Source organism: Argiope bruennichi, chromosome 6 (assembly GCF_947563725.1).
Source record: "Argiope bruennichi chromosome 6, qqArgBrue1.1, whole genome shotgun sequence".
Taxonomy (NCBI): domain Eukaryota; kingdom Metazoa; phylum Arthropoda; class Arachnida; order Araneae; family Araneidae; genus Argiope; species Argiope bruennichi.
This window is the reverse complement of record NC_079156.1, coordinates 57,084,158-57,100,740: the sequence shown is the minus strand read 5'-3', so window position 1 is coordinate 57,100,740 and position 16,583 is coordinate 57,084,158. Positions and strand designations below refer to the sequence as shown.

General features: G+C 24.2%; 1 protein-coding gene across 2 annotated transcripts in view; it reads left to right on the top strand.

The window, feature by feature from the left end:
- LOC129972884 (Golgi apparatus protein 1-like) overlaps positions 1 to 9,942 on the top strand; it is a 29,139-nt gene extending 19,197 nt beyond the window's left edge. The window contains exons 16-23 of one of the 2 annotated variants that reach the window (XM_056087190.1): positions 499 to 597; positions 1,793 to 1,960; positions 3,368 to 3,568; positions 4,670 to 4,810; positions 4,905 to 4,997; positions 5,105 to 5,225; positions 6,809 to 6,921; positions 9,057 to 9,942. In XM_056087190.1, the coding sequence (XP_055943165.1) occupies positions 499 to 597; positions 1,793 to 1,960; positions 3,368 to 3,568; positions 4,670 to 4,810; positions 4,905 to 4,997; positions 5,105 to 5,225; positions 6,809 to 6,921; positions 9,057 to 9,224 (1,104 nt within the window). In that variant the 3' untranslated portion in view covers positions 9,225 to 9,942. The remainder of the gene's footprint in view (positions 1 to 498; positions 598 to 1,792; positions 1,961 to 3,367; positions 3,569 to 4,669; positions 4,811 to 4,904; positions 4,998 to 5,104; positions 5,226 to 6,808; positions 6,922 to 9,056) is intronic. The other variant, XM_056087191.1, reaches the window with a different exon arrangement.
- Positions 9,943 to 16,583: the final 6,641 nt, after the last annotated feature.

Below are 16,583 nucleotides of genomic sequence, written 5' to 3'. Positions count from 1 at the left end.
TCCTCTGTTAGGTTTTGCCATGTTGCTTTGATTTAATTTACATATATATTAATTTAAAAACATGCTACAATTGTTTGCTTGATTTATTATGCATACTCTTTTGCAATTTGTAATATGAAAAAATATTACAAATTGCATCGATAATTTTTGAAAAGTATTGATTACTTCATTGTTATTATGACTTACTGCTTAGATATTTGTAAAGTGTGCAGATTTCATTTTAGTGGCATTCATTTTTAATTGGTTGCCAGAAAAGTCAGTATAAAATTGCATTTATTATTCTTAATCAAATTGTTATATCTAAAATTGCTACAGAATTGAATTTTAGGCTCAGTTATATCATTATACCAGCAATTAATATAATAATTACTTGATGTAATAATTTTAGTATTTATTTTTTATAGATTTGATTGATTGATTATTTTCAATAATAGCGAATGATTATTATTAGACTTTGAATTGATTGCCTTATGTCCCCCCTTTTTTTTTCTTCCCCAGGAAGAAAACATTAAACTTGACCCAGTATTAAATTCTGCTTGTGCTGATGATCAAAAGAAATTTTGCTTCAATGTTAGACATGAAGAAGCTCAAGTAAGTGTAAGGAATTGAATCTTTATTCTCTTTATGATTATAAAATATATATATTATTTTAAAAATCATTTTTAATAGAATTTCATATTGGTAATGATTTCAGATGATGGTACATAACTGGAAAGTTTTCTTGAATTTCTTAATATATTTTAAATGATAATTTATAATTTAATAAATTTTATTTACTGAAAGTAATAGTTCTCTAACTAGTTCCAGGGAATGGCATTTGTTTGATGTCAGTTTATTAGCACTCCATTTTTTTCAGAAAGACTAAAAACTACATTAGACTCAAAAGTGTTTAAAAAAAATCTAAACAAAATTCAAATTTAGTGCCAGAACCTAGCTGGAGATTTGGAGGTCTTGTGTGACAGGTGATACTGATACCTTCTCTTTTTGTTTCTACTGATCATAACACTTTTGTCTCATCACTTGGTATTTTTGGCCATCACCTCAGTGGAAATTACAATTTTGTTCAGAATAATAAAAGGGAATTTTTAAATGTATTATTCAAAACAATATCAGATTTTAAGAATTGATATAAAATTGAATGTGCAAGCATATCTTGATATCAGTATTGTTGAATGCCATTGACTCCTCATAAGATTTGGAACTTCACTTTACAGATTTGGAAATCTACTTTATTTATATTTTAGAAAGCATTTTTATTTTTTAAACTTTAATTTCTTTTTTATAATTTATATATCAAACACAGAAATATAGAAATTATACATTCCCTTACATAGTTTGTTGTATAAGAAAGTGTATGGATAGAATTGGATCTTTTATTTGCTGGTGTTAACATAAAGCTATGTATTTATTGAATATCAATTTTTGTCATTTTATTTATTGTTATCATAAAGATGCAAGGGTCCCTTTTCTTAGTTTAATCTAAATGAATCCCGAACTAATTCTGTATTGTGTCGGTTTTGAATATATATATAATATAATATGTATGAAACTTGTAGTTTTTAATCTGCAGGTGTAGAATTCTTATTATTTTAATTTGTTTCTTGAAAATTTACAGTAATATTTTATTGGCACTGATAAGCTTCATTGTGAATGTTGTTCTTATTTTTTTAATGTATATCATTCTTTTCACTGCATTAAAGATTTACAGAAAATGTTCTGAATATTATCTTCTGATAAAAATAAATTTATGCTTACATTCTTTGAGAGTTATCTTTTGCAATTTTTCTAATAGATGTTAGAATGTCTCAAAAATCACCAGAAGGATTTGTCATCATCATGCCATAAAATTATTTTTAATCGAGAGAAAGAAGAAATGATTGACAATTCTATAGATTATGCTCTGATATCTACATGCAAACCGATGATAAAGAAGTTTTGTTCCGACACAGAAATGACACAAGTAATATATATATATATATTATTATTATTTTTTTTTATCAAAGATGAATCTGAATTGTAGCTTACATAGTTTTTAATATAAAAAACTTTTTTTTGTTATTTTTGATATGTTTATATATACATATATAATATTAGCACAGAGTTTTAATGCTCATAATATATGAAATTCATAATATGTTTGATAATTATTTTTTGTTATTTTTATTAATATTACTACTATGCATTTATAAGGGAAGGTTTATGTTCAAAAGCATGCAAAATGAATGTTTTGTGGAATATATTGCCTACAGAATTCATGGATTCAGTACAATTCAAAGTTTGTTACACTGATTTGTAGGTGTATTTTTATCCTCACCTGTTATAACATTGATTCAACTGTCATTTGTTGAATTAGCTGCATGAAACAATTATGAGTGAGCGTGTAATCATCTTCAGTAATCCATAAGATATTTAATCAGTTGTTTTAAAATACCATTTAAATTTGCATTTGATTTCAACATTTTAATTCACATCTTTTGAAGATGAATTTGGATATATATTTTTAATTAACAATGCATTAAAGTAAAAAAGATTTAAAAAAAAAACATTTCTTAATTTATTATTATTTTTTTTTTAGATATTTTATATACCAGAAGTAAAATGGCTAAAACAATGTTTTATTAAAAATTTGGGTGCTTTTTATATTTTCTGTAAACATAGTTTTGCATTTTTCTTATTCATTTTATAAATATTTTTGTAAATGTAATGCTGTATTGACCATAAAACATAAAAAATTAGACTTCATACCATTACTGTAATTGAACCAAGATTTCTATTAATATATAAAGTTTAAATCTGTGAAATTTTAAATTAAAATTCTTTTAATTTCATAAATCAATTGAGTACAGTTGCATTTTTTTTTTTTTTTTTTTTTTTCATCTCCAAAGTTTGTATATTAGTTTCAGAAACATTTTTGCATTTCTCATTGAAATGTGATTTACACATTTGAAATACTTGATTCATATATTTATATCTACTCTGTCTTCTTAAAGATAATTTATATTTGTGAACTTGTATTTCAATCTGTTGTCAAATATCTTCCCATTGGTCAGATATGAAGGTGAGGATACAGATGCTAGTTTTTGATATTTTTCTATCTGTATGCAATTACATAATTGCCTTCATGTAACTTCTAAAAAATTAATTTAAATAATGAAAACATGAAATTTGAAAGATTTATTAAGAAATTTATGCAAGGAATATTTGTTGATAATATATGTTTTGAAATCATTCAGTAATCCATATGTAATAAAATAAAAATTGAAAATTATTTGTGTATACTTTTTTTACATTTATATATTTTTTATTTATAAATCTAAAAATTAAGAGCTAATCTTTCATATAAAATGTCCAAAATTTTCTTTTAAAGATTTTGGAATGCTTGAAAGAAAAACGTGATGATAACGGAATGGAGCGAACTTGTAGAAAGATCATTCTTAAAAGGATGGTGGAACAACATTCTGATTACAGACTCAATCCAAGACTGAAACAGGCTTGTATTAGAGACATCCCTAAATTTTGCTCTTCAGTTATTGCTGAAAATAAAGATGCAACAGAATTTGAAGGAAAGGTAAAGCTCTTATTTCCTAAGAATTTTTTCTTTTCTTCTGTAGATTTAAATACAGAATGCCTCAAAATTGTTATTACTCAAATGGTAAAAGTATACCTAATTATCAATTGTTATAAAAGTTTTAACCTGCTTTTGCCATTTGAGCAGTAACATAATTTTGACTCATCATGTATGAATTAATATCAGAATTGCATGGAATGCCATTATTACAAATCTTTCCACTAATTAAAGAATTCATTATTTCAACTTAGGGATTAAAGAATAAGCTTTGTGCTTTGTCAAATTTTTGCAGAAAGATATTTGGCAAACTTTTAATTAGTTCTAGCAAATTTGATTATAATGTGGCAACATGAATTTTTGTAAAAATATTTTTATTCTCAAATGCTTTAGCATAATTTTATATATATATATATATATATATATATATATATATATATATATATATATATATATATATATATATATATATATATATACACACACAATAAACTTTCTGTTCAATTTGTAGTTGTATCAAACTGTATTTATAAAGTCATTGAATTGAATATTTAATTGCACTTTTTTAACTTCTAGAAACAAAATTTTGTACTTTATTTGTTTTCATAAATTATTGTGCATTAATATCACAGATGAAAACAGCATAAGTATGATTGATGAAAGAAAGAACATTATGTAATTTTTATTATTGTGAACTTTTGTTTTTATTATTATTGTATTGTGAATTGTGTTGTTAATGCAAAATGTCTGTTTAGCAGGATCTGTGATGAATGCAGCTTGAAGATTTGTTTTCTGTATTACCTAATTGTTTTGTTCTGTTGCTCACAGAATTTATTGATATTCCTATCAACTTTTTATCCAAAACATTATCTTATTGGCATGTAAAAATTAAAAAGAAATGCTTTTCAGATTTCTAATTCTATATTTTTGCTATAGTTTATCTATTTGGAAAAAAGGATTTAATTGTATTTCATTTCTTAAGGAGAAAAAAATTAGGACTATTCTTTTTAATGTTAGCTATATTATATTAATATTAATTTGATATTTTTTAATCACTTATTAAGATTTTTAAAATTCTTTTTATAACTTCTTCTTATATTTTAGGTAACTGGTTGTTTAAAACAGCAATATCGCAAAAATAAGAGACTTTCTCGGTTATGTGAAAATGAAATTGTGCGCTTAATGCGAGATGTTGCCCAAGATTATAATTTAGATCCACAGCTGGTACATGCTTGTTCCACAGAGGTTAGTATACACAGATTTGATACTTGAGAGAATTTCTATGAAAGCAGTGTGCTTATTGTTATTGTTGTTTATATTTCCCACTCTTTTTATTTAGGTTCAGCAGAAATGCGCTGATGAACCAAATATTGAAGAATGTTTGAAAATAAAGTTTCAGAAAAAGGAACTGGAAAATAGTGACTGCCGTAGAGTGAGTTGCATTGAAGTTACTTTGCAATAGAGTAATATTTATGTGTTGATGACTGATTTTCAGATGATGATCAGTATGTCTGATAATACTGTTTTTCTTATTTTTAGGAAGTGGCACGGCTAATATTTGAAGGAAAAGCTGATATACAGTCTGATCCTCTACTTTATAGAATATGTGTGACTGACATAAAACATTTTTGTAGTGACATTCCAGCTGGTCACGGAAGACGTATGTATTTTGTATTTTCTATATTCATTGTTGCATGCATTAATATCATTTATTTATTGAAAATGTACTGTCCGCTGTTTCATTCTTAATTATTGTTATTTGAAAACTTCATTTCAAATTAAATTGTACAATTTAATTTGATTTAAATTTCAATAAAAACTGCTGTGTGTTTTAAAAAAATAGAATGTAGAATAATGGATACATTTTATTAAAAATTTTTTTTAATGGACCACTATTTTTGTCATTTATCATAAATTAATGCTTTACTTGACAATTAAATTTGCATGTTTAGAATGTTATTAGGTCACAAAGGTATTAAAATATGCAAGCAGCATATGGGGTGTTTTATTCTGTGTTCATAAAGAAATTCTTTTTAAAAAAACAAAGGAAGGGGAATCTCTCTTAATTAGAAGCTTATAAATTACAAAAAAAAAAAAAAAAAAAAAAAAAAAAAGAATATCATCTTATTATGATTTTAAACTTAAGAAATCTTTCTTTAAAAGTATCAATGAATTCTATGGAATGATGATTTGATGTTAAAATTTTACTCTGTATTTGTGATTATTTTCAATGATTAACAAATCAAAACAAAAATAATAACACTTTACATCTAATCCTTAACTTCTGTTGAATAAAGTTTCAGAATAAAGAAAAAATTACTACTTAAATTCATTCTCCTCCCCTTGTTTAAGTAGTGTAATGTTTAAAAATACTTTAATATTTCATTTTCTTGAATTCATATTTTATTAGATTTCTTGAAATTTAAGAATATATAAGTATATAATTTTTTCGGAGTTATAGATTTAAAAAAAGTTATTTTTTATTGTGAATTATTATATAAAATTTTTTAGCAAGATATCATTGTTAGTTAAAAAAATTTCTTGGGGGGGGGAGGGTAACATTTAAAAAGATAAAAACTAACCTATGACTTAATGAAGTAGATTTAGGAAGCAAATGCAATGCCAAACTATAAGTACAAGGAATGATTACCTGTTATGATGAAAAATACATCTTATTTTTATCCTAGTCTTGTATATAATATTTTTGCTTTATATTTAATTGTCAAGAATTGCATTGCGTAAAGAGCAATTAATTGAATTTTGCAGTTTGAACAAATAATAATACTATTTATAAAATTCCTCTTCACTCTTTTTTTTACTTATTTGCAAATTTATAAATTTTCCCAGTTTTTTTTTCCAATGCCATTATTACAAAAGTAACTAATAATGTCATTACCTTGTTCCTTATGCTTGAATATATATCATTTATGATCTCTTGATCATTTCTTCAAATCCAATTTCACCTAATATTGAGGGCTATAATAATTTATTTCATTGCAAGTCAATTCAAGGGTTTAATCAGTATTTAAAAAATGTAATTACCATGCAATGGTTAGAAAAATCAATATATGCCATTAATGCACATAAATAATAATCTTGGAATGACTGATTAAACAAATTTAAGAAGTTTCAGATATTGTCAGAACAGTACTTGAAATGAACATTGGTATGATTTGAATTATGATTTGGAAAGAATTCTTGTATTGTTTATTGTACATATATATATATAATTTGTATTTGCAGAGCTGTCATGTCTTTTAACAATTTTGGAAGGAGATACACCATCTGCATCTTTATCAGAAGAATGTCGAACAATGCTATCTAAACGAGTAGAAATGTTTGAATATGCTGCACAAGTAAGAACTTCTGCTTTTTTCCCCTCATATTATGGTATTTTTAATAAAATATTAAATTGCTGATATTCTTTTTATTCTATAAAATAATGTTGTGATGTAGCTTTTTTGTACCCATAATGTGTGCAATTTACTTCTTATTGAAGCTATTTTTTTCTTCCTATTATAATCCTAATCTTCATTAATTTAAAAATATTTGTTTTTTAATTCACTTTTTTTTATATTGTTTTCATTATGATTTTTTTTCAAACTTTAAAAAGTGCACCCTTATTCTTGAAATTTTATTTACATTTATATGCATATTTATTTTTAGTCATTTAGAAACAAATAGTGGAATTAAAGAAATCTATTATTTATTTATTTTTGAAGTATAAATTAACTGTCAGTGGGCATATTTTTTTTTTAAATGAATGAATACTTGAAAATCAAGATCATTACATGCAAAACCAATTATTAAAAGAATTAAATGTTTTTTGCTATTCTATAATTATGTATGAATGAAAAGTAAGTATGATAAGTGAAGTGTGTCTTAATAGAAAAAATTATTAAAAGAATTTATTCATATTTTTATACATAATTGGATAAAATGTACAATAATCTTAAAACAAAAATTTAATTTTTTAAAAATGGAAGCATTTATAAAAATATTTTGAGAACATTTTCTAACTTTAGATGTTTTCAAATAATTAAAAAAAAAAAAAAAAAAACACTAATTTCTCTTTTTAAATATTGGCTTAAAAATATTGTTTTATTAAGTTTTATATATTTCCAGCAAATTGAATGGAACATTTTGCATGAAAATGTGGAATGTGTGATTTGAATTAAATATTAGCAGGGTTCTTATGTATATTCTTCTTTACAGTTGCTTTCATTATTTTTCAACACCATAAAACTTCATAGACAAGCTATGTATTTCATGAGAAAAAAACAATTTTGCAGAGTTAGAAATCTTTAAATAAGATAAATTATTTCCTATCAATATTTTTTAATTATCATTATCATTATTTAGCTTTTTTTTTTTTTTCTGACTTCTGAAATGTTGATATTTTTTCCTTCTGAAATTTCTGGCTTGTTTTAATGTGTTGCTTCTTACATATCAACAAAATGGATTTTTTTTTTCACTATTCAAACATGTATACAAAAAAAAAAAAAAAGGAGTCTAAAATCATCTTATATTAAATATTATCATAAAAATCTGATTTTCACAAAGCAACAATTTGTTATCAAACCAGCAGGTAGATATATGGCACAAAAACACTCTATTATTTTATTTTTCTATTGAGTAATACTAATAAACAATGCTCAAGTTGTTTTAAATACATTTTCGCTCATAAAAATCTACCAGTTCTAATTATTTTGTAGTGAAGCATTCCATCAATACCAATTTACTTTTAGTTAAGAAATTAGTAACATTGCAAGTTTTAAAATTAATCCAAAGGCGTTAATTTTTTTCTATCCTGTATAGTTTTCTACTTTTGCAAGAACAATGACAGTGAGAGTAATTTAGTTCTTGCTATATTTGATTAATTGATTTAATAAAAATACTCAGTTCCTCTCAAAATTCTTAAGCAGTTTACATTTGGAGGAATTTTTGGAAAATAAATGCATTGATATGCATAGATTTTTTTGTTATTCGAAGTTGGAGAAAAGAATTAAAAATTATTTTGTTTATCTCTCAAGATCAGGTTTTTGCCTTCTGCATTGGGCATTAAAAAGAAAATAATAATAATTGAAAGCATGTTAATAGATTATTTCTTTTTAAATTTACAATGTGTAATCTCCTGATTGATTTAGTTAATAAATATTTATTATACTTGCCGAGAATAAATTATATGTAAAATTTTCATAATTGATTAATAATCTTTCAATTACCTAAGCTGTCTTTTTAGGTTTCTATTATTAATTTCAGAGCAGTTCATTCATATTTATTTGCACATTTTTCTAATATATGGATAAATTCTTGATACACATTGATTCTAATTTAAGTTTAAATGTCTATTTTAAAACTTCCCTTTTCAAAGCCAAAATTGGTATAATTATCTGCTTAAAGGGCCTGTAAATAATACATATTCATAGTTTCAGTTTAACTAATGTCAGCCATTTATTTGAATAACTAGAGTGTGTTTTCCTTATTTTAGGTTGCTCCTGCTGAAACTGTAGAGGAGCTTATTCGCCAAGTTGCTAATTCCCCATCAAGGAATTACTTCATTGTGGTTATTTTAGGCTGCCTCACTGGCATTTTTATTGGTGGCCTCTTCTGTGGAAGAGTAACGAAAAGAGTGCCCATATCCATGAAAAATAAATGAATTATATGAACTAGATGAATTTTTTAAAAATGAAAACACCTTTTCAAAATGGTATTGTACAGCATAATACTGTGTGGAAGTCCTAGTTAAAATTTTATGTATTTTTCAATTTTATTTTTAAACAAAATATTATTAAAGTCAACAAAACAGCTTTCGTGAAAAAGTGCAACCAAACCATTGAACTGCCATGAATGATTTTTGTAAATACGTTAACTCATGTATATATTGGAAAGAATATGTGTTATGCGCTTGTGCAATTATGTTTTGGACACTAAGGATAAATAGCTTAAGTTCTATTGTTAATTCTCCTGTCTACTACCAAAGAGGTGTTATTTCTCTCTCTTTGTTTTCAAATTAGATGTTGTAGATATTATTTCAATCTGAAAGGCTTTGATCTTTAGAAATAAGTTTCTTTTAAGCTGACATTTTGTAAGTTCAGTCAATAAATTTGATAGAGTAGCTTTCTTATTCAAAAGACATTAAAAAGTGTCAATTGTTAGTTATGTCATGTTCACAATCGCCAACTCATTTTCCAACATTTATATCTTTTTTAATAGATATATTATTTAGATAATCATCTTAAAATTCATTTATTCCCTTTACTTAAAAGTGACTAAGACTGCTACATAAATTTACAAACTTTCAATTGAATATTTATTTTCTATTGCTGCTTATTTTCTATTTAATTTTTAAGCAATACTTATTTATGAGACTGAATTGCATAATTTTGTGTGTATTGGATAATTGTGTAAAAGAATTTGATTGATATTTAATATCTATAACTTATTTTATACAGTTTCTATTAAATCTTTATATCTGTGGAAATATAGTTAACATTAATTAAACAATGAATTGCTAGTACTATAAGGATTTTGTTTCATATAAAATTGAAAATGTTTTCAACTGAAAAATGATTTTTTATTATTTATTAAGCACCATTGTTTTTAAATATTTAAAATTGTTATGAATTATTGCATATAATTTTCAGGATTGATTTAAGCATCATTATTTGCTTGATATTTCTTTAAATTTTTATAATGCATTTGTTAGATAAAATAACTATTAGAACTGATGCATTTATTTATTTATTTTAAACTACGTATTCTAAATAAATGTTTAACTTTTATTGAAAAGTTGAAAACACTTTTGAAGGTTTTTTTTTTTAATGACTTTATTAAATCAAAATGTGGTTCTTATCAATACTAGAGTTCAGCATTTTTTTCTTTATAAAGGATCACCTTACCTTGTATTCCTTAGATTGATTTTATGCTGTACTGAGGCAGTTACCATGCTTATAATGTTGCAATCACAATTAAAATATTTATTATGAAATACGATGGATAGTATATTTTAAGATGGCCAGAACATTTTAACATTAAGTTATTTGATGTTTATATATAGATATTGTTTACTTTTGATAATTTGAAATCAAAAATTTCAAAATAATTCTTTATATCTGTTTTATTAATTTCCTAACCACTTTTTCTCTTTTAATATTTAGATGTTTATTAATTAATATATTGGTGAGCTCATTGTAAAACAGATTTACATTCAAGCAATGATAAATATCATTAGTTTCAATATTGTTAAATTTATTTAAGTATTGTTGAGAATAAATAATTATTTCTCACATAAATGTACAAAAAATTACACTTAAGGGATGTTAAATAATAATATGCTTTTCGATCTCATATTCTACTTAACTTTTATTATAGTATTTTTCACTTAAAAAAATATACTTAGAGATTATTTTACATTCACATACTTCTATATGTCTGTTAAGCTGTTCAAGTTTCATTGATTTCTATAATTTTCATTATTATTTCCAGAAAAATGTATTTCAATCAGTGATGGCTTGTTGTTATAAAAAAATTAGTTTTTCAAAAAAATATTTATCAAAAAATTAAAACTTTTGTCTCTTTGTATTGATATTTTTTTAATTATAAAAGACATAAGAGTGATATGCAACTGTGAACTTAATTTCTTATTTCTTCTTATGTGATGTAGTATATATTTAACTGTTGAATTTTAAAGAAAATATTTAAGAATATTTCTTATTTAAGTCATCTTTAAGTTTGAAGATTATCTGATTGCTAATTTTTTTTTTTTTTTTAACTATTCATGTGTCAAATATGAATGCCAAAAGAATTTTTCAATCTTGTATTAATTATGTTTATTTAAGTTAGTCTTCTAAAAAAAATATTCTGAATCATATACATTTGTCACAATCAAACCTAACTAGGTACTGCATACTGTGTTCTTTTCAGCACTTAGAATGTAACATGTGCATTTATTTCTTTTTATTGCACACTGCAGTTAGTATTGTATGAATTTATTAATTTAAACTATTTCATATTTTTCTGAATGATTTATTTCATTCAATATAATTTTAAAATCTCTTTTACTGAATTATTTTTCTAGAGTATGGGTATTTTTACCAATAAATGTCAATTTTTTTTTAAAACTGTGTAGCTATAATCCAAGCTGTGTGACTTTAATTTTTCTAGAAACTTTTCTCTTTTCAATCTAAATATCATATTTTTTCTCCTTAGTTTAACATTTTTTTTTTGTTTTATTTTTTGTTTCAACTTTAAATGTTAAATATTATATTTATAATGCCTGAGGCATCCGAAGAATTTATAACATCTAAATGAGAAGCTATTTTTTCATGCATTGTAACACCTCTCCCCTCATGCTTCCAATCTAAGTGTCATGTCATGTATCCTCTTGTATTTGGAGATCAGCATTTTTTTAATCATTATTTTATCATTCATTTGGTAACAGTATTAATTGTTTCTAACTTACTGGATTTAAATACAAAAGGCAGTTTACCATAAAATTTAACTTCTAATCATGCATTCACAAAAACAAATTTATCTCTTTACAATAATATCATTCTTTGTACTGTATTTTTGATATTTTGTATTTACTATGAATAATATGCAGTTACTGCAATATAATTTGCAAGCATTTATATTCATTATTTAATGCTTGGGGAAAAAAATTAATTTAATTGTTATTAAAAAAAACTGAAAGTGTTAGAAGAGGTCTTAAAATTTTTTGTGCATGTATGTTAAAGTGACAAGTTAGTCTTCTACTAACTTTTAAAAAATAATAAAAGATTGTTGGTGTTACTTGGAGGGAAAAAAGTTTAAATATAATATGTATATTGTGATGCAGTAATTTTGTTTTTGTTCTAAGCAATGCAATATTATGATTGCTTGCTGAATCCTATTGAATAAGGGGTTTTAATACATGCTTTTGTCATGAATTTTATGAATTGGAAGATGCAAACAGATGAATAAAGGACATGATTTGTTAAACCAGAAAGTAAAATAATTTGAGAATGCTTGTATTATTGAATTAAATTTTTTTCGATAAACATATGCTATTATATTTAGTTTATTCATTGTTTTGTCATTTGAGTTGAATTTTTAAAATATACTTTATCTAAAAATGCATGTAATGATAAATACTGTTTTATTTATTTCATTAATCATTTTGACCATTGATTGAATCATGTTATAATATTATGAAGTAAAACACATTGAAATAATAATGTGAATCATCATTCCGTATGTTTATCTCGTGACATTAATTTTCAGATTATAAATTTAAAATATTACTGATATTATAAAGAATTGTTTATTTAATTTTTGTATCTTTTAAAAAGACAAATTTTGGAACATGATACAGTCTTCAAGAAATATTTTATATATTTTAAATCTGAATAATTAAGTTTTCATAATGTAAGAAATTTGAGCATTTTTAACTAATTTGTTTCAAGTCTTTAACATAACATAAAATGAGAATCACTTTTGAATAAGGAAACTTATAAAAATTATTCATTTCCCAATGGGATTTTGAAATCTTTCACAAGTAATAGAATTAAATTGTCAAACCTACTTCTTCACACCATATATGTACATAAAATTTTTCTAAGACCTAAACTGTGTTTATAATTTGCGAAAAGGGAAAAGTCACTGAGGTATTGAGCCCATATTAAATGTATGGAAATTTTTATTTGTATTTAATTTTAACATTCGCATGAAATGATTCAGATATAGTGACTTTATGAAAGATTTTTGCTTTATGATGTTGAAAAGATGCACAAGCAGTCAAGGCTATCACAACCCTACTTGGTGTTGGGGCATATAGTTGAAAAAGCGTTGAATTACCAAATTTTAATTGTTGCTGATTTATCATCAGTGAACAAGGTGGCATTATTTTTTCCTAGGTAAAAACAGAAATCAAGTTCTGTAGCTATATTAGCACAAACTCACAATTTTATGATTAATATAATTTATATTGTGTTTCTTTTAAAATATTTTATAATAGCTAGCCCTTAATTAATATATTTTTATTTTTATCAATAAACCTGTAAGTTTTGCTATATGTATCTGTGATATTTGTATTATTTTCATTGTGTAGTCAGAGACTGGATTTGATATTACTTTATAAATGCTGCTTAGTAATATAGTTGAATTAAATATCTGTATGTTAGACTGCATTTATTTTCTTTGCTACAAGATTAGAAACTATTGTTTTTTCTCATCAGTAACAAATAAAATTTTAATAATCTTTCAATTAAATAACTGGGATTTTGGTTGCACTTCTACTTATATAAAACAGCACAGCCGTCTTATTTTACATGCTTGCAATACATAAGAAATTTCAATCACTCTATTTATTTCATTGCTTATTCCATTATAGGCAGTTTTCCATACTTGATTTAAATCTTTTAGGGGTCTAATTTCTAGTTCTAAAATTAATTGTATAGTTTGTGTATAATTGACAATAATTACATCATATCAGAATTTGTCTTCCAATAGTTAAGGTGCTTTATGTATAAAATCTTAATTTTTTTTATTCTACAATCTATGACACAAAAGTTATCTTGAAGTGTTTTCATTAGTATATATTACTTGTATTCAGAATAATCTTTGAACAAAAAAAAAAAAAAAAAGGAACCAGTCAGTCTTCCTAAGAAAGCTGATGATTGCAAATGTTTATATTTTGCACTGTAAACTGTTTTTATTTTAGATTAAAGTTTATTAAGGTTAGATTTAAAGTTTCTGTTATATAATATTAAAATGTAGAGCATTTTTTTCTGAAATCTTTTAATTGTCTGTTACTTGAAACTTTACAGAGTTGATTCTATTTCATTAATTATTATTATTATTATAGTTTTTTATAAACTAATTTGGATCCTTGAAATTACAACTATAACATTATACAAAAATTTTTACAATAATAATAAAGCAATTAAAATGGAATTAAATATTGCATATAGTATTAAGGCTTCAATTTTTGTAAATTTTCAAGGATTTGATGAATTTTAAGTATCAGCCTGCATTCTTCTCTTCCTGTAAGGTTGAAATTGGCATATAATCATGACATTGGAATTTTTTAACCCTGACAAGGATTACTAATATTATTCAAATTTTAATGTTTCATAATTTAAAAAAGAGAAAGAATTCAAGGTACCTTTCTAATTGAAGTGAAGATTAGCTTTGAGCTTCAGACAAAAGTTTCTTGTAATTTTAAACTTTTTTTTTTTTTTTTTTTTTCCCTTTGAACTAGCATGTTTATGATTGAAAGGAATGCAAACTTAAAAATATCCATATCTCAAATATAAGTAGAAATATACACTTAAAAAAAGTAAGTTAAAAGACATTTTTTATGGATACAAATACACTTCTAACTTTATAATTCTGGCAATTATTATCATAAATGTGAATTTCATTTTTAGATACTTTTTAATCTAGTCCATATTCTTGTAAATAGCAACATAAAATTAGTCTCCTAGGTTCTAAAAATCCCCAAAGTGTGTTTATAATTTACTCGTAATTTAATATTGATAATATAAGACTGTGATTGTGCTGCTAAAATCTCAGTTAATGAAGACACAATGAGAATGATGTATGTGAATTCTATGAAAAAGATACTCAAAATGTGTGTTGATTTTTTTTTTTTTTTGTTTGTTTATGGATGCTATATTTTTTGCTTCTATTGTCTTTATTAGTTTTATTCCAAAATGTGCAGATATTCATTTCCTTATTTTTAGAAAATTTATTAGAATCTCTTTCTTTTAGATATTTTTCCTTTTTTGCTTGATATTGTACAAAATGTATAAAATTGTACGTGACAAAGGTCTACTATGTGTTATGATACAAGATTTGTCTTTTGTATTTGTAATAATAAAATTGAATTATGTTTCATTTTGTAAGTGTATTCTTTATTGAAGACAAGTTAAATGAAGTATTTAAAATGATTATTTTCATGATAATAAATGCAAATTACATCTTTGATTCATATCTATTGTCTAATTAGATTGCTGTCTTTTTAATAATTTGTTTCTATTTTCTTTGTTAGCTTTAATCCAAGATTTCCTTTGGGAATTTATTTATTTTCTGGAACATATATTATAATCTCTTTTGTTTGGATTTCTCTCTCTTTTCACTTTAAATTGTACAAAATATATAAAATTCTAGTAGAGAAAAAGTTATCTAATTAGATAAATATGTGAGTTATGGCAATGAACATATTAATTACTATTCCACATTCTTCAATATAATTTTATTGCTAGAGAAGTAATCTGTTACAAGAATGGGAAAATTAGTACTTTACAATTTGAGATTATTTTTTAAAACATGTAGTCTTCGATAATTTGCTGGTTGAATTTGAAATACATGATCTGAAGGTTATAGATTCAAAATATGTTTCCACCATAGATTATCTGTATAACTAGACTTGATGTATATTAAATTCAGTTTGATCAAGATTCCATCTCACTGATAAAGTAAGTAAAAGTACTTCAAATCCAAACTCAATAGAGTGATTTCAAATTCCATTCTCAAGAGATGATCACATTTATAGGGAAATGTGTGCTTTAAATTAATTCCTGTTGCATATAAATAGGATTATAATCTATTAGAGAATTTCAATGATCCAGTGATAATTCATGAACTACACAGGATATTTATTTTAATCATGGCTCAACAGCTAATTTCTGAATCATTGGAAATATATATTTCCAATTTGGGGAATATATATATATTATTGTTTGAGGCAAGCAATGTAATTCTTAAAATCAATTATAAAACCGCTTTTTTTTATCTTACATATGTCCTCTTAATCGTATGTAATTTACTTGATATAATAATTATTTTCATGAAAAAAGATACACACTTTTGGGATGAAAACTAACCAAATTATAAAGTTTGACTTTTACTTCAATAAAGGGTCGTTTTGACAATACCGAGAGCAGATTGGGACATTATCTTCTAAGTACCATTGAAATGATTAAAATCACTTGTCTGATATTCAAACTCGCTCAGTTTTAATAATAAAAGAGTT